This window comes from Natator depressus, chromosome 20, assembly GCF_965152275.1.
Source record: "Natator depressus isolate rNatDep1 chromosome 20, rNatDep2.hap1, whole genome shotgun sequence".
In the NCBI taxonomy this organism is placed as follows: Eukaryota; Metazoa; Chordata; order Testudines; family Cheloniidae; genus Natator; species Natator depressus.
In genome coordinates this window covers 11,127,115-11,149,573 of record NC_134253.1, presented here as the reverse complement: position 1 = coordinate 11,149,573, position 22,459 = coordinate 11,127,115, and the positions used below count along the sequence as shown (strand labels likewise).

Sequence of the window (22,459 nt, the reverse complement as noted above, 5' to 3'; positions counted from 1 at the left end):
TCACCATCACCATCCTGGTCAGTAGCATATTCCTACTCCTATATTCTTAATATTCAAGCAGGGAATTTCTATCCATGAAGATTCTATGGTATCTTCACTTAAGATTTTTACTATATTTGACTCTATGCTCTTTCACATACAGTGCCACTCCTCCATCAGCACAACCTACTCGGTCATTCCTCTGTATTTTGTACCCTGTATAACTGTGCCCCATTGATTATAATTGTTCCACCAAGTTTCTGTGGTGCCTTTTGTATCATTTAATACCATTCCACTGAAGTTCACCCTTCTTAGTTTTTTCCCTAGCATTTTTATACATGCACTTATTAAATGTGTCAATATTTAGTGGTCTGCCTTCATGCAATGTAACTGAATGGGACTCATTTTTGACTGTTTCTCTTCAGTTCCTATCTGTACTTTATAAACTTCTGTCCTCACCTCTTTACTAGGATAGAGAGTATCCCCTTTAATAAATCCTCCCCCAAGGGATCCCGCTCTGAGTTGTTTGCTCCTTTGTACCGGTCAGCTTTCCCCCAGCCCTCAGTTTAAAAACTCCTCTAGGACCTTTTCAATTTTACATACCAGCAATCTGAACTGGTTCTGTTTTTATTTAGGTGGAGCCCATCCTTCCTGTAGAAGGTCCTCCTTTCCTAAAAAGTTCCCCAGTTCTTAGTAAGCCTAAATCCCTCCTCCAAAAATCATCTCATCCACACATTAAGACTCTGCAGTTCTTCCTGTCTAACTGGCCCTCTATATGGAACAAGCAGCATTTCAGAGATTGCTACCAGGGACGTCTTGGACTTTAATTTCTTACCTAGCAGCCTAAATTTGGCCTCCAGGGTCTCTGTCCTACCTTTCCCTAGGTCACTGGTACCTGCATGTAGCACATTCACTAGCTCCTCCCCAGCACTTAAATCTATCTAGATGTCTCGAGAAGTCTGCAACTTTTGCACGCAGCAAGCAATTCACAAACAGAACTATTACCTGTCTGATTATAACAACTGGGGTCCCCTCCCTGGAAGGGGTATCCTCTGTGCAAGAGGATACCATGACCTCTGAAAGGAGGGTCCTCCTCCACTTATTTATCAAGGCCCTAAATACCACAAATAATTTTCACATGTAACTTTATGCACTGAAAAATCCTATTGACTTCAGTGAGATTTCTCATAGTGTGTAAAATTAAACAGGTACTTAAGCTTTTGCAGGATCTGGTCCAAAGAGACAAGTTCAGGGTTTTGTATCTCTCGTACTAGAGTCCTGGTCTGAAAGTAGAACTTAAAAAGAAGCAAACCTTTCAGTTGTCTGTTTGAAGTATAATCTTTTAAGTTTTTAAGAAAACTCTGTCTGAAAATTTACAACCTACTATGGTGACACTATTTAATACAAAAAGCGTGCAACAACAACAAAAGATTACTGGAATGGAAAGAGAAGCTGTACTTGTAAACTAAGAATTCCGTATTAACGAACAAGAGAAACATGCATCATGGTTTAAACACATCTCTAGTTTTCTTAAAGTCATTTCAAATATCCATTGTGTCTTGATGTTCCCCGCACCCAAAAACAGAGATTAAAGAATCCAGATAGCCTTAGAATATAAAGGAAAGCATAATACCTATTTAATATCTGCTTCAGTGCCAAGTTGTTGACACTACATGACAAACTATGACTACAGTCACATTACTGCCCTTATCCCTTGGGGAAAAAAAATCAGAAGTCATTTTTTGTATTATGCAAGAAAATATTGCTGAAATTGCTATAAATAGCTCAGGGACAAGACAAGACCTTCAGAACTATGGGGAGGGGGACAAAAAACAATTTTGTTCCTAATTTGAGGGGGAAATCACTATATCAATGTAGAATATTTAGTAATGCAAAAATGCAGGGAAATAAAAGATAGAGAAGTAAATAATTTTTAAACCTAGTAATTATTAATTAGTCATTAGGAAAACTTTTTCTAAAACATTCTTAAATACAGTAAGACTTGTTTTAGAAGGCTATTGTCTCTTGCCTGCATTAAGAACACTATTGAGAAAGATCACACTTAATGCAGTGAATGTCACCTGAATTTAGCAAAACTGGAGCACCAAGACTGGGGGGGGAGTGGAGGAATCTAAGGATTGGGTAAATCACTAAGCTAGATAAAAGGAAAAGTTCTTTACCTGCAGTACTTGATCTCTGGCAGCATGCAGCTATAAAAGGTTCCGACTGCTACGTCTGTGCCTCCAATGACAGACTGGTGGAGCTAACTAGTAAACGGAGAATATAAAACTCTCAGCAGAGCCGCAGTCATGTGACTTGAAGGCAGCGTCACAATGCCCCAGCCCTCAATTGTCAGTTCCTTTTCTAGCAACACGGCTGAGGACTCACAGGAAGCAAGTGGGTGAAAGTGGATCTATTATGACCATGTACCTTTGGAGAAAAGAATTACAGGTAATTATTTTTCCCTTCCCAGGGATGAGTTTTGATAGGAGAGCCCCATTCCTAGAGGAAAAAGTCAAACTTCCAGAATCTGAACGGTTTACAATGAAACAGAACACTATGCTCAAAAAGCAGCCTGACCAAAGACATTTGGGGCTGGGGTAGAGAGGCTACGTGTTTTTTACATGAGGGCAGAGAAAACTTTAGTCAAAATTAGAGACAAAAAGCTCCTCTTCCCATTCACCAAGTGAGGAGAACCTTACTAATCTGGGCTCGATCTTGAACATTTCATCTCTGACCCCGCAAAGGGCATATTTACATTAAGCATGAGTAGTCCCATTAACTTGAATGGGCTCTTCACATGTTTTAAATTAGTGATCAAGTCCTTTATAGTCTCTCTCCAACCTCAAAACTTTTATAACAGAGAGCAATTGTGAGGTTTTGTATTACCAAGATTTCATTAGTTTCAAAATATTTTCACATTTTGCTGGGCTTGAATTACAAGCTAAACTATGAAGTGAGCTGTAGCTCACGAAAGCTTATGCTCAAATAAATTGGTTAGTCTCGAAGGTGCCACAAGTACTCCTTTTCTTTTTGCGAATACAGACTAACACGGCTGCTACTCTGAAAGCTAAACTACAGTTACTTAAATGAAGAAAGTATCTTTTGCACTGTAGTAACTTTTGCATGTTCGTGAATGATCATATCAGCAAGTAATTAATTCACATGCATCTCTTGGTCGTTAGTGTGAATTATTATTATTAGCAGTATCACGATAGCACCTAGAGGATCAAGATTGGGGCCCCATTGTCCTAGGCACTGAACACATACAGGAAATGACTGTGCCTGCCTTGAAAAAGCATGCAGTCCAAGTAGACAAGGCAGACAAAGAGCAGGAGGAGAAAGAGCAAGAGAGAGGCAAAGTGACTTGATCAAGGTCACCCAGCAGATAAGTGCCACAGACAGGAACAGAAACTGAGTTCTATGAACTCCCAATCCAGAGTTCTATCCACTAGGATATTAAGAAGATTCTGCCATATCGGAACATGAAGGAGACAAGGTCAGAAATAATCAGACAAGAAATAAATCGGAAAAAAAAATCACGTCTGAGCACACAAGCCTGAGATAACTACAGTTCGAAACTACAAGTATGCTACTTTTAGCATAAATACAGATAAGAGCTCCACACTTGAAGTCACAGGATTTCAGGGAAAGCAACATGCTATCTACTCACTAGCAAAGACTGATATACTACATTGGAAAAAAAAAATCCTCAAAACAGGCAAAATACAGATGTGAACTAGCCAGCATGATCTCTATACTCCTAATGTAAGCCAAGATTTAAACTACAGTATGATATAGGACTTTGTTATTATTCAATATTGAAGTCAGTGTCTTCCCAGTTTAAAAAACCCAGCCTTCTGGCCAGCAATATTAACAATAGTAATATATCTATGGATGAAAGGTGCTGTATAAAGGCTTTCAAAGTGCTTTACAAAAAGGAATTAGTCATTACCATTTCCATTTTACACATGAAAGATTTGAATCAAACAGGTTAAGTGACTTGACCTGTGTCACCCAGCAGATCAGTAGCAGAGCTGGAAATAGAATCCAGGTCTTCAAGTCCCAGTCTGATGCCCTATCCACTGAGCCACACCACCATCTGGTGGACAGAGAAACTGGGTGAATGACCCCAGTTCTGAGATTGGAAAGCAAAACACACTATAGAAATAAGCAAATATATATTTAGACTGCAAGCTAATGTGTCTTATCTATGTTCTGCAAAGTGCTTACATTTATGGTACTATAAAGATTTATAAACAACAACTACCGTGTCAGCATATTCATGGACTCTACAACTCTTTTACAGAAATGAGAGACTGAGGCCATGTCTACACGACAGTCATTAAACCAGCATAACTACAGCACCATAGTGCAGAAGCAGCCTATACCTGCAGAAGGCATTTTTCCATCAGCGTAGGTCCACCACATTGCTGAGTGATGGTAGTTAGGTCAATGGAATCATTCTTCCATCAACCTAGCTGCATCTGCACTGGGGGATTAGGTTAGCATAGCTATGTCACTCAGGGAAGTGGATTTTTCACACCCCAAATGAAGTAGCTATAGCAACCTAAATTTTAAGTGTAGGCAGATCAGGCCTGAAAGTTGGACATGCCTAAACTAATCAGATGTTTAGAAATCTACAAGGAGACTCAGTCAAGTTCCTGAATCATGGAGGACAGATGACGATTTCTGCTAATACTTACATGAATGCACAGCTTTTCCTACGAAGAAAGAGAGTTAAATGAAAGGAAATTCACTTAACAAGTAAACACCATGCTACTCAAGTTTCCCTCATTTCAATGGGCATTACCCATTTTAGTCCTAAAGTTCCCTACATTCTATATAAATGTGGCGTCTTCTTCACTTTTATTGTTGAAAGTTATTTACATCAGAAATACAGAATCAAGAAGCTGAGTTTCTAGGAAGAAAGTGTTGTTATTTACTCCAGGAGAAGGATTCCTACAGCATTTTGAGCTTCCACATGAATAATACTTGTATCTCAGTCACACATTGTAACCCACATGAGCCATAGAAGGTTGGGGGGGGGGGGGAAGAGGAAAAACAGACAACTAAGCCCCATCATTTGCTTAAAGTTAAGATGGTTAAGCACACACCTAAACTATGCAACTCAAAAGGTCCTAGTGCAACAAAGTTTTCTTCTCTCCATAGGAAAGGACTCAGCAATGCCCTAACCCACAGTTGTAGTCTCTAATCACATATTATGGCTCTTCCAGAATTCTTAGCTTGCTCACACAGTATACCAGTCATATGCTAGAAGTCTCAGACACAGAAAAGATCTGTTTTAAAAGCTTCATTTTTGGACATATAGGGAGTAAAAACAGGAATACAGACCATAGCAACCTTTTCACCCACACATATACAGAATAGGGTAACACTGGGGTAATGTTTCAAACCCATGTTAAAAAAAAAGTTTCACAGTACAATAGTGATCCCAGCTGGACTGTTTTCTAACATGGTTTGCATGGCCAATCTATATGATGCAATAGGGTTTGGCCTCACTCATGCCAGCAGGACAAACTATGCTAGAATACAATTCAAACGGAAGCAGTGAAGGAGGGGGAACTATGCAAATCATGTAAAATCAAAACAAAATACAAAGACTCCAGCCTGTGTACACACAGAGCCTAAGGCACTACAGCCATCACAAGACCTTTATGCCAGACATGTACCTTTCAACAAAAGAAATTCTGATGCCAACTACTACTTCACTTCCAGCATCGTTAGAACAAAAGCTACTAAAAATTCAGTGCCTGATGCAGTTACACTGAAGCACCCTTCACCTGCTCTGGCAGCATGAAAGGGACTTAAATTGGGTGTGATGCCTCTTTATGCTGCCAGAGTGGTATGTAAGAACCTTATAGGGCAGGGGTTCTCAAACTTCATTGCACCGTGACCCCCTTCAGACAACAAAATTACTACATGACCCTGGGGTAAGCGGCTGGAGCCTGAGCCCTGCCGCCCCTAGTGCGGGGAGAGGGGGCCGGAGCCTGAGCCCCGCTGCCCTGGGTTGGGTGGGGGGAGAGCTCAGGCTTTGGCTTCAGCTTCAGCCCCAGCAAGTCTAATGCTGACCCTGGTGACCCCATTAAAATGGGGTCCCGATCCACAGTTTGAGAACTACTGTTCTAGAGTAACTGAGAATTCAGGTTTCTGAACTGAAGTAACTAATTTTTCTGAATGTCTATTTCTGTAAGAGACAACATTTAGAGTTGGCTTTTAAGGCCAAAAGTACCATAAGCACAAAAGTAATTGTTGGATATTTGTAATTCTGCAAGACTGTCTTCTATACAAAGTATTTTAAAGAGCTACTTACCGATGTTCTATCAACACGAATGTTTCAGAGTCAAGATACAGAAGACTTATGTTGGCACCTACTGACACTCCAGGCAAGGGGTATATAATCTTGGCAACAAGGTGGGCAGTCTCTAGAATCAAGATGCATGTATTAATGTTTCATGTAGTCATTCCGTGAGCTTTTTAGTCCACATTTTCAACAAGCTAATACCATGAGTTACTTCCCAAGGTTAGGTGTATATTGATAACATTAATATCATGGGTGTGGTGGAGCAAACTAGTGTTTCTGAATTACAGTTACTTAACTACATACCAATTTTTAAGCATGCGAGTAACCCCATTGAATTGAATGGCGCTGTTTAAATATCTTGCTGAATTGGTGCCTAAATATTGAGAGTAAGATGCTACTTGTAGCAATCTCTTGATCACAGTGAAAAGTGGTGATGACAGAAGGTTGGATCTCAGTCTGTATATGGAGGAAAAGAGGCACAATGTTGGATGTCTCTGGCCAGTAACAGAAATTAAGCTTAACACCGAGCCATTATCATGGCTCCACAATATAGTAATAAATATATCTCTTAGTCTGACCAAGAAGGAAACCTGACAGCTAATTAAATGGATTGCCTTGAACCCCTTCCTCCTCTTCTTTCTGCCCTGTAGCCACAAGAGATTGAAATATCAACTGACAGATTTGAATATACTAATACAAAATGCTAAAGGCCAAAGAAATAAAACTCCCATATAACAACCAATATTAACCAAGGAGGATTTAAAGCACTAGGCATATCTAGTATTTTAGCCCTCTTTTTTCTCTTTAGATATAACCAAACAGATTAGTCTGTCTTAAACAGCAAAGAACATTAACTGGTATGTGTCATTTTTTCCACTGATCATCAGTGGCTTGCTTATTTACCTTTTGCTAGGTAACACCTGCTAGTGTAAATCGCCTTTAAACTCATGCACACACATACAAATTAAGCACAGGTAACTGGATGTGGGACTTCCGGGTATGACTCTTAACTTCTCCCCATCCCCTTATCATTCTGCAATGGATATTTTTAGGTCCATGTTTTAAGCAGTTGCTTCTAGTTTCTGGGTGTTCAACTTGAGACAGCTTCAGGCCCTATTTTCATGGCTGTGAGCACCCTCAACTCCAAGTGAAGTTGTTGGAAGCTCAGCACTATTGGGAAAAGAAAGATCAGGCCCAAATTGGACACCAAGAAACTGAGGCATCCAAAGTCAGAAGATTATGGTGTCCATATCAGGAAGCTGAGAACATCCCTCACGTGGCCTTCCAGGCTGAATCCAGTGATTAAGAAGCTTCATTTTAGAAGTCTCGCCAAGACTTCTCCATAGCAGCTCCACCATCCTCATTCACCCAAGCTATTCTAACCCATTCTATATTCCAGAACATGTCCTCAATAACCCTTAATTGACCCAGAATGCCCTGACAAGCTTAATTCTAGCAGAAGATAGTAGCATTCTAATTGTCCTCCCTTTAGTCATCATATTTGCCACAGAATTATTAAAAACAAACAAACAAACCCAAACCAAACCACACCACCACACACCACTTTAAGACCGACAAGAGTCTTTGACCTGGCTTATCTGGCTGGACTTTTGTTCCCTTTCTATCTTGCAGTTTATATTCGTGTTCTGGTTTACCAGTCCCTCCCTCCTCCCCACAAGTACAAACTGTTTCCACATGCCAGAGTTGCTGTTAATAACCTTCTCACTGACAACAGATCAGTCATTTGTATTATCAAAACCACCTTCTTTCAAAGTGTTTGGGAGCCATATTTTCCCTCCATTCAGTCAAACTGTGAAATGCTGTTGCTGTAGGGATTTTCCACATAAAGAAATACATTTCTAAGGCCAGGGGGAGGGGTTGTATATATGATGACTAAATCAAATCCCTCTCTCAGAAACTAATAGTTAAGTAGGTTAGCATAGTATAATCTTGATATATCCCCTCCCCCATCTCTGCAAGAAAGAAACTTTTACAGCCTGGCCACCCAACTTCAGGTGGTTTGGGGACAGGCACAAAAAGTAGAATTAAACGATCTCCTTGGACCCCACATGGGCAAGGCCTTCTTTCCTCACAAGTTTTTTGGCAGTGGCAAGAGGTTATCAGTTATTTAATGATAACATGATGTTTCTGTACAGTTTGCTAAAAATGTTGTGCTCTTTGATTTACAATTAAGAGTTTGTCCAAAAAGGGAAACTGTGTAGAATTCATGGAGCTCACTCTTAAATCCCATGATTCTCCATCTTTTCCTTGAGCTCAGGATTTTCCAGCAAAGTGAAGTTTTGCAAACTCTGTTTTTTTGTTATCTGATCATTCTTTGTCCAACTGCCCAAGATACCAACATTTCTTCACAGAAGGTCACAGGAAGTTTCAGGTGACTTGTTTTAGTTTTGGCAAAGTTACAGAGGTATAAAAATGCTTTAAAACACAGTCAGCACTTTAACCAAGGACAGAAATAGCCACCTCACCACAAGTAGCAGAGTTATATTTGTAAAAAGAAAAAAGAAAAGGAGTACTTGTGGCACCTTAGAGACTAACCAGTTTATTTGAGCATGAGCTTTCGTGAGCTACAGCTCACTTCATCGGATGCATCCGATGAAGTGAGCTGTAGCTCACGAAAGCTCATGCTCAAATAAACTGGTTAGTCTCTAAGGTGCCACAAGTACTCCTTTTCTTTTTTCTTTTTACGAATACAGACTAACACGGCTGTTACTCTGAAACCAGAGTTATATTTGCAATTTGCATAGGCTTATGTTATATAGCCACCTGTCTTAAGTACCTTAGTATCTAGGCACAAAAATCAGTAAAAAGCAGACAGTACAGAAAGCAATTCTCCTCATGATTCAAGGATTTGTTTGTTTTTAATTTTGTTTTTGAAAGAGTAGATCGGGACTTCTGTTGCATGGTTCCACATCTTGATGTGATCACAAGCAAGACTGGTCTCAGTCAGCCTCCAAGCAGTCTTTTCTTGGGGTTCTCCAACTGCATAATCCCTATCTAGCACAATCACTTGGGTGAGTTGTGGGCAATGAAGTGGGGTCCCAAAATTGCCAAGTCCCAACATAGGAAAGCTTTTGGAGATTAGGACCAAGACAGAATTTGTTCTAGAAATTCGCAGGGGGTGGGGGGGTGGGCGCAGTGGCTTCCTCAGAGCACCAGGGTGAGAGTTTGCATTAGCTTTTGTTGGTGAAGCCACTGGAAGCAGTTGCTGATTCCATATGGTGGTGAGACAACTTAAATTGAAAGTGATGAAAGCATAGAATTTACGGTCTACTATAGATCCTTGTCTATAAGATAGCCAGACAAAATGCATCCTTGCAGAATATTTGTCATCTGAGGACAGATAGCTTTTTAGGGGGTGTGGGAAAGACAAGCAAATACTTGAGTTATTTGCTAAAGGATAGGAGAATAGGTTTTCATTCGTGTTTTATAAAGCTCCTTTAAAAAGGACTGAGAAAGTTTCACACAGAAATCTGTGTGAAACTAACTGCTCATAATACATTTTAAGTAAACTTTTACAGACACAGTATTCAGTACCATTTATCCTCCCTAGCCATGATTAGAACACACAGCTCAAGTGTCTAGAGCATTTGGTTAAAATCATTCTGATCTGAGTAACATGATCAAACTGTACTCTAAATACAAACCTATCAAAGTTGTAGTGCTCCTAAAACTTTTGCTAGAGCAATCTTAACTGTCTCATAACAAGATTAGCTTGAACTTTCCTGCATTTCAAGTTTGCTGACAGATTTCAGAAAAACTTAGGAATTTTGTGCATTCTATCTAAATGACAGAAAATCTGCCTCACAACATGAGCACTTTAACAGGTTTCAGAGAAGCAGCTGTGTTAGTCTGTATCCACAGAAAGAAAAGAAAAGGAGGACGTGTGGCACCTTAGAGACTAACACATTTATTTGAGCATAAGCTTTCATGAGCTACAGCTCACTTCATCAGATGCATGGAATAGAAAATACAGTGGGGAGATTTTATACACAGAGAACATGAAACAGTGGATGTTACCATACAGACTGTTTTTTTGGGGGGTTTTTTTTTGTTTGTTTTTTTTCCCTCTCTCTCCTGCTGGTAATAGCTCACCTTACCTGATCACTTTCGTTGCAGTGTGTATGGTAACACCCATTGTTTCATGTTCTCTGTGTATATAAAATCTCCCCACTGTATTTTCCACTGCATGCATCCGATGAAGTAAGCTGTACGTCATGAAAGCTTATGCTCAAATAAATTTGTTAGTCTCTTAAGGTGCCACAAGTACTCCTTTTCTTCAAGCACTTTAGACTCACAGCAAGAACTTCAACTCAGATTCAGTGTGTGAACTGCCAGTATTGTGGTGGGGAAAAGAGGCTTTAAAAAGTGAGCAATAAATGACTAAACTTTACATAATTATTCTGTGTCTGGCATATGACTGATAAAACAGTACAGTCACTAAAGAATATTTAAAAAGTATTTATCAAGGCCTTTATCCCATTCTCCCAGAGCCTACAGTAGGCGTGAGCTGGATCAGTACTGCAGATGCAAGAGAAGAGTATGTGTGAGTGGCAACAGCTACACTGGATTTTGTAGACTCCATACTAAAGCTGAACTCTGAACAAAGTTCCCCTTCAGAAGGAAACGCACATGCTCCTGAACACGCTACAGCTTTTTAAACTGAGCCCATAAAGGAAGATGAGTCACTGACCTCATCTAGTGTGGGAGGAGAGCAAGCCATGGCACAGAGCAAGCCCTAGGAGGGCTTTTCATGAAAATTGGCTTCTATGGAACCTTACTTTAATATCAGAAGACAATCAGACACCAGGACTTTGCTGTTACTACATCAGCAAGGTATAGCCCCAAAAGGAGAGAAAACCACAGTAGAGGAGAAGATGGCAATCATCCTTTCACACTTCACCTTTGCCCCAAGCAGAGACTTCTCCTCCCAACCCAGCCTACCCATTCCCCCTTCCCCAAAAAGAAATTTCTCCCTCTAATTACTCCATCATGTCACAATGGAGTCCAAAGATGCCTTAATCTTTTACCCACGTCCCAGACAACTCAGGGAGGGGCATACGGTTATGAACAGGGGAGTTTATCCCTCGCAAAAGAGGAAAAATCCTGGCAATTATATGCCAATAAGGCAAACTTTTATCATTAGGAATATATTGGAACAAGTCACTACAAATCTAGAGTTTATCAGAACTAGAGAAAGAGAACGCAGGGATTCAATCTGGATTTTAGTCAGGCATTCGATACTGCGCCTCACAAAATCTCAATTGGGAAGTTAATTCAAATTGGCTCAGATAGAGCAACTCCTGTGGATTGCAAGCTGGTTGGAAACCCATACACAAAATGGTTATGGCAAGTAGCACACTGGGAGATACTGAGAAACCAGTGTTAGGACATGTCTTAATATGCTCATTAATTATCTAGAAGAGTTAAGTAAGCAAATATTAATGACATCCACATAGCAATGAAACCCCAAACACAGCATGTAACTATCCTGGGTGGGCTATGCCCACCCCTTACAGATACCTGAGGGATCTGGGTTTTCTTAACACTTTGACCACACTTGTATAACTTGTAATCCCAATAAAGTCTTATTAAACTGAACTGACATTCTTAGATTATTAAATGGGAAGGAGTTGCAGACATCGCTGGGGATGGAGAAACACAGGGTGTGTGTGTGTGTGTCTCTAGAGAGATTAGATACATGGGCAAAAAGTTTTAAAGAGATTCAACTTAGAAAAACACAGCTAGTGTATTGGAGTGTGCGGAGGGGGCGGAGAAGGGAAAATCTAAATCAGATCCCTCACGGAAACAAGCAGTCAAGGAATCAGTAATGTTGAAAGCCTTTCTTTACAAGCATAGACAGCAAATTAGCCATCAGCTTGCATTGCTAGGCGGCTGCAAAATAAAATAAAGGAAACAAGCTTAATGCAATTTTAGGCACAAGGAGGTGCATGAGGCCTTCTATACAACCACACCAGGAATATGGCAATCAGTTCTGGGCACCAGGTTACCAGAAAGAAATTGACAAAGCAACAGGAGCTCAAGTGATTAGCCATGGAAGAGATTAGGGGGCTGGAGGAATCCAGTAGGGAGGAAAGATTAATAAGTGAGTGGAGCTTGGTTAAGTGACAACCTGTGAGGGGGCGAGGTTAAGAGAACCTACAAGTGCGTGAAGGGTGTAGGCAGGGGTTAAATTCTTACAGAGTATTTTCCAGAGGGCCCCCCCGCCCCCGCCTCCGCCATGCTATAAAAACCTCTAAGAGGGAAGGGGGAGGAAGACTCAACCTCGACCCTGCCCACTCTGAGGCCTCACCCACTCCTGGCAGGGGTTAAAACCAGGCCCCCCAGGTGTCAGGGAACTCAGTCCCCCCACCCCACTCGCTCACACAGCCCCTGGGCAAGGGGGCAGAAAGCTGCCTACCCCGCTGCACGAGGGAGAAACTGACCCACCCCCCCACAAAGGGAGAGAAGGGGAGCCCAACCCCGTGGTGGAGGGGCACCTCAGAGCCAGGCAGCCCCCCCCCTCGAGCCAGCCCCCCCGGGGGCCCCTCAGAGCCCGCCAGCCCGCCCCCCGGGAGCCCCTCAGAGCCCGCCGCCCCAGGGGCAACTCTACGCCCGGCTCAATACCTGCGCGTCCCGGTGCCCCAGCGCCAGCTGCTCCCCGCACCCACCCCGCGCCCGCCTTTTGACTGGAAGCTACCGGCTCCCCCGCCCCCACCCCCACCCCACTACACCGGAGCCGGGAACGGCCCCGCCCCCGCCGCTCAAGCCCCGCCCCCAGCTTCCCGCTCCGCCGGCTGAACTTGCCGGTGCCCTTCCGTCTCTCCTGCCTCTGTCCCTGCCCCCAGCGCCTCAAACTCCCAGCCGGGCCACCCCCCTTCCCTGTGCCAGCCCTGCCAGCCCCCTTCCCTCTGCCACCCCCAGCCCCCTTCCCTCTGCCAGCCCCCCTTCCCTGTGCCAGCCCTGCCACCCCCAGCCCCCTTCCCTCTGCCAGCCCCAGCCCCCCTTCCCTCTGCCAGCCCTGCCACCCCCAGCCCCCCTTCCCTCTGCCAGCCCCCAGCCCCCCTTCCCTGTGCCAGCCCTGCCACCCCCAGCCCCCTTCCCTCTGCCGCCCCCCTTCCCTGTGCCAGCCCTGCCACCCCCAGCCCCCTTCCCTCTGCCAGCCCCAGCCCCCCTTCCCTGTGCCAGCCCTGCCACCCCCAGCCCCCCTTCCCTCTGCCAGCCCCTAGCCCCCCTTCCCTCTGCCAGCCCCCTGCCAGCCCCCAGGCCCCTTCCCTCTGCCGCCCCCCTTCCCTGTGCCAGCCCTGCCACCCCCAGCCCCCTTCCCTCTGCCAGCCCCAGCCCCCCTTCCCTCTGCCAGCCCCCTGCCAGCCCCCAGGCCCCTTCCCTCTGCCGCCCCCCTTCCCTGTGCCAGCCCTGCCACCCCCAGCCCCCCTTCCCTCTGCCACCCCCAGCCCCCCTTCCCTCTGCCAGCCCCCTGCCAGCCCCCAGGCCCCTTCCCTCTGCCGCCCCCCTTCCCTGTGCCAGCCCTGCCACCCCCAGCCCCCTTCCCTCTGCCAGCCCCCCTCCCTCTGCCAGCCCCCTGCCACCCCCAGCCCCCTTCCCTCTGCCACCCCCCTTCCCTGTGCCAGCCCTGCCACCCCCAGGCCCCTTCCCTCTGCCAGCCCCCAGCCAGCCCCCAGGCCCCTTCCCTCTGCCACCCCCAGTCCCCCTTCCAGCCCCCAGCCCCCCTTCCCTCTGCCAGCCCCCTTCCCTCTGCCAGCCCCCAGGCCCCTTCCCTCTGCCACCCCCAGTCCCCCTTCCCTCTGCCAGCCCCCAGCCCCCCTTCCCTCTGCCAGCCCCCTGCCAGCCCCCAGGCCCCTTCCCTCTGCCGCCCCCCTTCCCTGTGCCAGCCCTGCCACCCCCAGCCCCCTTCCCTCTGCCACCCCCAGCCCCCCTTCCAGCCCCCAGGCCCCTTCCCTCTGCCAGCCCCCAGGTCCCTTCCCTCTGCCAGCCCTGCCACCCCCAGCCCTGCCGCCCCCATCCCCTGTGCCACTCCCCTTCCCTCTGCCACCCCCAGCCCCCTTCCCTCTGCCACCCCCCTTCCCTGTGCCAGCCCCAACCCCCTTCCCTCTGCCACCAGCCCCCTTCCCTCTGCCACCAGCCCCCAGCCCCCTTCCCTCTGCCAGCCCTGCCATCCCCAGCCCCCTTCCCTCTTCCGCCCCATCTCCTGTGCCAGCCGTGCCACCCCCAGCCCTGCCGCCCCCATCCCCTGTGCCACTCCCCTTCCCTCTGCCACCCCCAGCCCCCTTCCCTCTGCCATCCCTGCCACCCCCAGCCCCTTCCCTCTGCCACCCCCTTCCCTGTGCCAGCCCCCAGCCCCCTTCCCTCTGCCAGCCCTGCCACCCCCAGCCCCCTTCCCTCTGCCACCCCCCTTCCCTGTGCCAGCCCCAGCCCCCTTCCCTCTGCCAGCCCCCCTTCCCTCTGCCAGCCCCAGCCCCGCCACCCCCAGCCCCCTTCCCTCTGCCAGCCTCCAGCCCCCCTTTCTTCTGCCAGCCCCCCTTTCCTCTGCCAGCCCCGCCACCCCGAGCCCCCTTCCCTCTGCCACCCCCATCCCCCTTCCCCTGTGCCAGTCCTGCCACCCCCAGCCCCCTTCAGCCCCCTTCCCTCTGCCACCCCCTTCCCTGTGCCAGCCCCGCCACCCCCAGCCCCCTTCCCTCTACCGCCCCATCTCCTGTGCCAGCCCTTCCACCCCCAGCCCTGCTGCCCCCATCCCCTGTGCCACTCCCCTTCCCTCTGCCACCCCCAGCCCCCTTCCCTGTGCCAGCCCTGCCACCCCCCCTGCCACCCCCAGCCCCCTTCCCTTTGCCAGCCCTGCCACCCCCCCTGCCACCCCCAGCCCCCTTCCCTTTGCCACCCCCCCTTCCCTCTGCCATCCCCAGCCCTGCCACCCTCCACCCCCCTTACCTCTGCCAGCCCTGCCACCCCCACCCCCTTACCTCTGCCAGCCCCCGTTCCCTGTGCCAGCCCAGCCACACCTCCAGCCCCCTTCCCTCCACCAGCCCTGCAATCCCCCTCCCCTTTGCCAGCCCTGCAGCCCCTCATCCCCCTTCCCTCTGCCAGCCCTGCCACCCCCAACCCCCTTCCCTCTGCCACCTCCCTTCCCTGTGCCATCCCCAGCCCCCTTCCCTCTGCTACCCCCCTTCCCTGTGCCAGTCTCAGCCCCTGTGCCAGCCCTGCCACCCCCAGCCCCCTTCCCTCTGCCACCTCCCTTCCCTGTGCCATCCCCAGCCCCCTTCCCTCTGCTACCCCCCTTCCCTGTGCCAGCCCCCAGCCCCCTTCCCTCTGCCAGCCCCGCCGCCCCATCCCCTCTGCCAGCCCTGCCACCCCCCTTCCTTCTGCCACCCCCCTTCCCTGTGCCAGCCCTGCCACCCCCACCCCCCTTCCCTGTGCCAGCCCCTAGCCCCCATCCCCTGTGCCAGCCCTGCCACCCCCAGCCCCCTTCCCTTTGCCACCCCCCAGCCCTGCCACCGCCACCCCCAGCCCCCTTACCTCTGCCAGCCCCGCCACCCCCAACCCCCTTACCTCTGCCAGCCCCCCTTCCCTGTGCCAGGCCAGCCACACCTCCAGCCCCCTTCCCTCCACAAGCCCTGCAATCCCCCTCCCCTTTGCCAGCCTTGCAGCCCCTCAGCCCCGCCACTCTCCAGCCCCCCTTCCCTGCCCTGCCACTCTCCAGCCCCCCTTCCCTCTGCCAGCCCTGCAGCCCCTCAACCCCCTTCCCTCCGCCAGCTCTGCCCTGCAGCCCCCCCAATCCTTCCACCAGCCCTGCCCTGCAACCCCTGCAGCCCCTCTTCCCTCCACCAGCTCTCTCACCCCCAAGCTCACCTACCCTCCACCAGGCCTACCCTGCCACCCCCAGCCCTCCTCCCAACCTCTACCAGCCCTGTCTTGCTGCCCCCCATGTTTTGTCCCCCCTTCCCTTTGCCAGTTCCACAGTCACCATCCAGTGTCCCCGCCCCCCCCCCCCCCCATGTGCTTCTCTCTCACCCCCTTCCAGCTGCCAAAATAATCAGCCATGAAGCAGTTCATAAAGTGTCATCACTGAGATGTAGATTTGCTGCCCCAATCAAATTAGCAGGAAAGTGGGGGAGTTGACTGATCCCCGAGGCTCTCTGCAGACTCAGGCAGGGATGGCCACCGCAGTGAACCTTCCCAATGGGAGCCAAGTATCTCTGAAGCCAGGAGGGCTAGGGGGAAAAAAAAAAAAAAAAAAAAGAGCCAATATGCTGCCCAACATGGATACAACCTGCAGGCCAGTTCCAGCCTCTGTATGTTTGACACCCTTGCGCTAGTCTAGCTGTCCCGTATCAAACAGAGGAGCCTGACAGTCTGCAGAGTTACTCCTTTCGCCCAGGAGGGACCTGTGCTTTCTCTGCTCCATTCACAGCCATCAGCCACATGTGCGCCACGACTGTACATTGTATGAGCACACAGAGCTCCTTCTCTCCCAAGGCTTCGCACAGCTATAGCGGATGACTTGGGGAAGGCCGTTAAGTAAATGAAGCTTTCAGGTAAGTGGTTTCAAATAAATGAACTTTTTAACGTGAGCAGTTGAGTCAGTTTGGGAATGCGGAGTGGTTTTGCAAACCGCCTCAATGTAAACCGAATTAGCCCTTGGTAAGAGGGTCTGTCTCAGGTACCTCTCCGAGCAGGTGAGAATAGTGAATATTTTTGCAAGTAAGTTCTAGACCAGGGCTGCCCTGCCTCCGTCAATAGAATCCAAGAATATCGAGGTTGGAAGGGACCTCAGGAGGTCATCTAGTCCCACCCCCTGCTCAAAGCAGGGCCAACCCCAACTAAATCATCCCAGCCAGGGCTTTGTCAAGCCTGACCTTAAAAATCTCTAAGGAAGGAGATTCCATCACCTCCCTAGGTAACCCATTCCAGTGCTTCACCACCCTCCTAGTGAAACAGTGTTTCCTAATATCCAACCTAAACCTCCCCCACTGCAACTTGAGACCATTACTCCTTGTTCTGTTATCTGGTACCATTGAGAATAGTCTAGATCCATCCTCTTTGGAAACCCCCTTTCAGGTAGTTGAAGGCTGCTATCAAATCCCCCCTCATTCTTCTCTTCTGCAGACTAAATAATCCCATTTCCCTCAGCCTCTCCTCATAAATCATGGGGTCCAGCCCCCTAATCATTTTTGTTGCCCTTCGGTGGACTCTTTCCAATTTTTCCACATCATTCTTGTAGTGTGGGGCCCAAAACTGGACACAGTACTCCAGATGAGGCCTCACCAATGCCAAATAGAGGGGAAAGATCATGTCCCTTGATCTGCTGGCAATGTTCCTACTTATACAAATTCAGTGTCCCTACTCTTAATTGCAGTGTTTTTCTTCTCCCCTGCTGGCTACCTGGCATGGCTCAGCATGGCAGCTGCTGGCACTCGTGCCCAAGAATGGGATTGAAAAAGGAAACAATAAAAAAAGTTCCATACCTCCCAGGCAGCTCAGAAATCACTGCCAAACATATTGCTGTTTTGCACTCCCGCCTCCAAACATACCCAGACTCCAGACCTGTTAACCCATTTTGCACAAAGGTGCAATACTGCCATTCTCAGTGCATTTTGCACCATGCAGGGCAACAGAAAACTAGGCCCAGGGTGCATGAAAGAATCAGCACCTACTTCACAAACTTCCCTCAGCCTCTCAGCAGAGCCCCCAACATGCATCCCATTCTAATGGGAGAAGCGCTGTTTCAGCAAGCCTGTCTACACCACATTTAAAGCTGCTTTTTGGATGGTGGGATAGGATCACCATCTAATACCTGCTAAGCAGCTGGTCAGCTGCAGTAACCAGGGTCACTGCTACTACCTTGCATCTATGTACTATTATTAGCAGGACTTTGCCCTCCTCACTTGTTTGTCTCACACAACTGAGACCTCTTGCCTTTTAGATCAGGGGTTCTGAGCCCAGTGGCTGCAACCCCTGGAGGATCACAAAAAGGGATCAGGGCATCACAACCATCCTGCTGTTCCCATATTTCTAAATGGGAGGCCCAGCCATGCGGGAGACAGGTCCTACAATGGCAACGGTGGAGAACCACTATTCTAAATGATCAATTTTTTGCAAGCAGAGATTGTCATTTACCCACAAGTTTATACAGCAGCTAACACAACAGGGTCAAGAAAGTGCTGCCCTCCACCCTGCCCTAGATCAGGGGGAGCTAATAGCCAGACCATAGGACAAATCCAGATCACCAGGCACTTCTGAACGGACCCCAAAACTCTTTTTATTTGCTTTTTTTATCATTATTAATTTTCTCTGGAGTCTAGACCTCAACTATACCTTGACCAAGAAATTTAGACAGACAAATAAATTGACTACCACTGCTCTAGATAGTACTGCAACAGTAATAACTAAATGCTGGCTACTGCTCGGTCTCTCCCACCCTGGAAGATTTAAACACCAAACCAAGGGTCTGGCTTGGGCTCCCCTTTCTGCAGGGCACCATTTACTAGTTGCACCAACAACCTTTAGCAAACCCCAGCATCCAGCTGCTAGTTGTCCTCTGATCCAGGGGCCGCATTACCAGCCCCCACTCTGTTCCTAGCCAGCTCTTCCCTACTTTTCCTATGGACCAATAGTTCACCTGCTTCTTATAACTCAGCCCACCTCGGTGGTGCTTTCAGCTTTTTATTGGCATCAGGTGTCCATTGGGCAGTCAGACCCATTCCCAGCTGGGTCTGATCATCCCTCTACCCCCAGCCCATTCTTAAAGGGGCTTTGCCTCAGGCCAAAGCTCCCCTGTCTGGCTACCCTGCTATAATAAATAATTATAATTAACTGCCCTCCAAATCAGGGGAAAACTTTGGGGTGTTGTTTCTACTCTGGCAGCAATGGCTTTTCTTTTTGTGGGCTGTGTTCTGTTCCCAGCCTATTCTCCAGGCTACAGCAGCTTGGCAGCATGCAATCTATGCTCACCTATTATGGGTCCTGCTAGAGCAACTGCCGTCAGTCAGAGCAGAGGTTTTTAATTGGCTCAGGGAGCCAGGTCCCCTTGCCGGAGCCGAGGGCTCGAGTAACCTTGAGGCTTTGATGGGTCACAGCTTGTTTAAAGATACTGCACTTGTTGCAAGAATGGACCCGTTCTGACTATATGAGTAGAAAAATAACACACAGGAGGTGTCTGAGGAGAAGACTGTTCCAGATAGCATGTCAATACGTAGTCAGGTAAGTGGATGCAGCAAAGCTACACTCTGTTAGAGCAGGGGTGGGCAAACTTTTTGGCCCAAGGGCCTCATCTGGGTATGGAAATTGTATGGTGAGCCATGAATGCTCATGAAATTGGGGGTTGGGGTGTGGGAGGGGTTGAGGGCTGTGGTTGGGGGAATGGGCTCTGCGGTGGGGCCAGAAATGAGTTCAGGATGTGGGAGGTGGCTCTGGGATGGGGTTGGGGATGAGGGGTTGGGGGTATAGGAGGGTGCTTTGGGCTGGGACCGAGGGGTTTGGAGGGCAGGAGGGGGATCAGGGCTGGGGCAGAGAGTTGGGGTGTGGGGGCAGGCTCTGGGCAACGCTTACCTCAAGCAGCTCCCGGAAAGAGCAGCATGTTCCTCCCCACCAGCTCCTACGTGGAGACACAGCCAGGCAGCTCTGCGCGCTGCCCTGTCCACAGGCACTGCCCCTGCAGCTCCCATTGGCCATGGTACCCGGCCAATGGGAGCTGCAGGGGTGGCACTTGGGGCAGGGGCGGTGTGTAGAACCCCCTGGCTGCCCCATGTGTAGGAGCTGGAGGGGAGGGACATGCTGCTGCTCCCAGGAGCCGCGCGGAGCCATGGCACGCACAGAGTGGGGCAAGCTTCCGACCCAGCTCCCCAGCTGGAGCAGGACAAGCCCCAGACCCCGCTCCCTGGTGGGAGCTCGAGGGCTGGATTAAAATGTCTGAAGGGTCGGATGTGGCCCTCGGGCCATAGTTTGACCACCCCTGTGTTTAGAGGCAGTGTGGTCTAGTGGCTAGGCCACTGTATGAGCCCCCGAGAGACCTGGTTGTGATTCCTGATCTGCTATTGACTTTCTGTGTGACCTCTGGTGAATCCTATCCCCTCTCTGGTTCTCCTCCCTGAGTCTATTTCAACGATCAGCTCTCTGGAGCAGGGACTGTGTTTTACTGTCTGTTCTTACAGCACTTAGCACAGCAATGCCCTGATTTCATGTGCATCTTCCATGGCTGGGAGCATGGCCAGCAGCTGGGTCCCACTCAGCCTGCTGAACCTGCGGCAGCTCCTCTCAGTTCTGGGGACTGGTGGGAAGCCTTGAGTGTGTTGGCTTCAAAATCCATTGCATAATCTATGATAGATTAGCAGGCACCAGGGGATAGCGTTCGCAATCTAGACTTTAGAGGAACTGAGAGTGTAAGTGACAGACCCTCAGAAGAGGGGACTGGAATAGTCTCACTGACCATTATGATTTCAGGAACTGAGAGGTTGGGATAATGGCTGAGCCCATGGGACAGACACACGGAATGCTTAAACTGTGATCTCCCATTTACCAGGACTGTCTCTGTAAGGTTTAACCTACCTAGCTTGGCTGTTGCCTCCCTTGTATACTAGATATGACATTATTCCATTTACCTTTGGTTTAATTTGATTTATAATAAACTTCCAAACCTGATTGGTGTGCAACTCGGTGCTCCAGGTCACAACACCCAGAGCTGGAAGCTGGGCCCAGCTTCGTGGGAGGAGCTGCCTCTGTGGAGTGAATGTGGGGCAAGCTCCCTCTCCAGTCTCTCTCCCTTTTCTTCTCTCCTGTCCTTTCCCAGAGACTGACTGCAGCCTCTCTCCCTGCAGCTTCTTTCTGCTGCAAACTTCCTGGCTTTGTAAGCCAGCCTACTCCTGCCCAGTTGGGCTGCTTCTTCAGTTTGGCCTGGCTCTCCCTCCAAATGCAGCCAGGTTCCCTATATGACATTCCAGGGTGCAATCCAGACCAGTGAGGGGCTGTGTCACTACTTGCCTTGCAACTTGGTGTGCCTCACAATGCTTTGCTGCTCTAGCTCTGAACATGATCTCCTCACACACAGCCAAACAGCGTGCAGGTCACGCCTGAGTGTCTGTATATAGCCACAGCCTTGGTCCAGCAACTCTGACCCCAGCAGCCCGTCAGCAAACACCAGCCACGCTCTGGCTTCCAGCAGCCTTGGTTACTATTTGCAGGGTGACCCCAACACACTTCCAGTCCCGGATTTTCCCCCCAAAACGGGTGTTCTGCACTGTCCAGCCCTCTCTTTGACAGTCCAGATATATTAGGTCTATTTGCCACTCTAAAGGGATCAACATGCAACAGTTTGCTACCATAAATAGAGTTACCACTCTGTTCATAACACTGGATTAGTTTGAGTGAAGGATGAAACAAGTGTATTTAACTACAAACTTAACAAACTAGAGTCCCTTACCGCATGTTTCCAGTAACATTGCTGACCAAACTCTCAGGCAGGATTGGCCCCCAAAGTCCAATGGCTGTTTCTTTCATCCTCTTAGGTGAAAAGAAGAGAGATGGACAGGGAAAGATAACTTGGAGTGTTTTTGCCCCTCACATTTATAGTTCAGTCATCCTTTGAAATGCATTTTCCTGAGGGCTAACCCCAGTTCAAGTTCATTCAGACAGTAAAGAAGGTGACACGGTGCATGCTGTTTCTTCTCACCTCTGTGGTCTGAAATGCAGATTTGTCTTTTTTCCTGTCTTCCCCCCCCTCACTGTCAGAGGATCCTGTTTACAACTTATATGAAAATTGAGGTGAACACACATTCCTGTGTTTAAGACCTGCTTGACCAGTCCTGCCTGACCGGGGCTACGTGGGTTTGAACATGTGCTACCAACGCTATTCAGGGGGAATTTAGACCCCTAGATGCTGGAACTAGGGATGCTTGGGGTGCAACAAACTAGAGTCCCTTACCGCATGTTTCCAGTAACATTGCTAGATGCTGGAACTAGGGATGCTTGGGGTGCTGCCACACCCCCTGGGTTGAAGTAGTTTCCACCATATACAGGATTCACAGTTTGTTTTAATGGCTCTCACCCCCCCACTATAATAATTGTTCCAGCACCCCATTCAGAGCTTTAACATTTAACATTGCTACACACATTTCATCATGATATTAT

At 48.5% G+C, this 22,459-nt stretch overlaps 2 protein-coding genes across 4 annotated transcripts in view; one reads left to right on the top strand and one right to left on the bottom strand.

The window, feature by feature from the left end:
• VDR (vitamin D receptor) overlaps positions 1-12,985 on the bottom strand; it is a 122,411-nt gene extending 109,426 nt beyond the window's left edge. Inside the window, exons 1-2 of one of the 3 annotated variants that reach the window (XM_074934765.1) lie at positions 12,950-12,985; positions 6,314-6,425 (exon numbers count right to left, since the gene is read on the bottom strand). The gene's annotated coding sequence lies outside the window, so the exon portion shown is untranslated. Of the gene's footprint in view, positions 1-1,191; positions 1,275-2,159; positions 2,243-6,313; positions 6,426-12,949 lie in introns of those variants that run through there. The other 2 variants (XM_074934767.1, XM_074934766.1) reach the window with 2 other exon arrangements.
• A 6,357-nt stretch (positions 12,986-19,342) lies between these two features.
• LOC141974981 (syntaxin-binding protein 2-like) overlaps positions 19,343-22,459 on the top strand; it is a 72,031-nt gene continuing 68,914 nt past the window's right edge. The window contains exon 1 of the mRNA XM_074935070.1: positions 19,343-19,537. Within this exon, the coding sequence (XP_074791171.1) occupies positions 19,520-19,537 (18 nt within the window). The 5' untranslated portion in view covers positions 19,343-19,519. The remainder of the gene's footprint in view (positions 19,538-22,459) is intronic.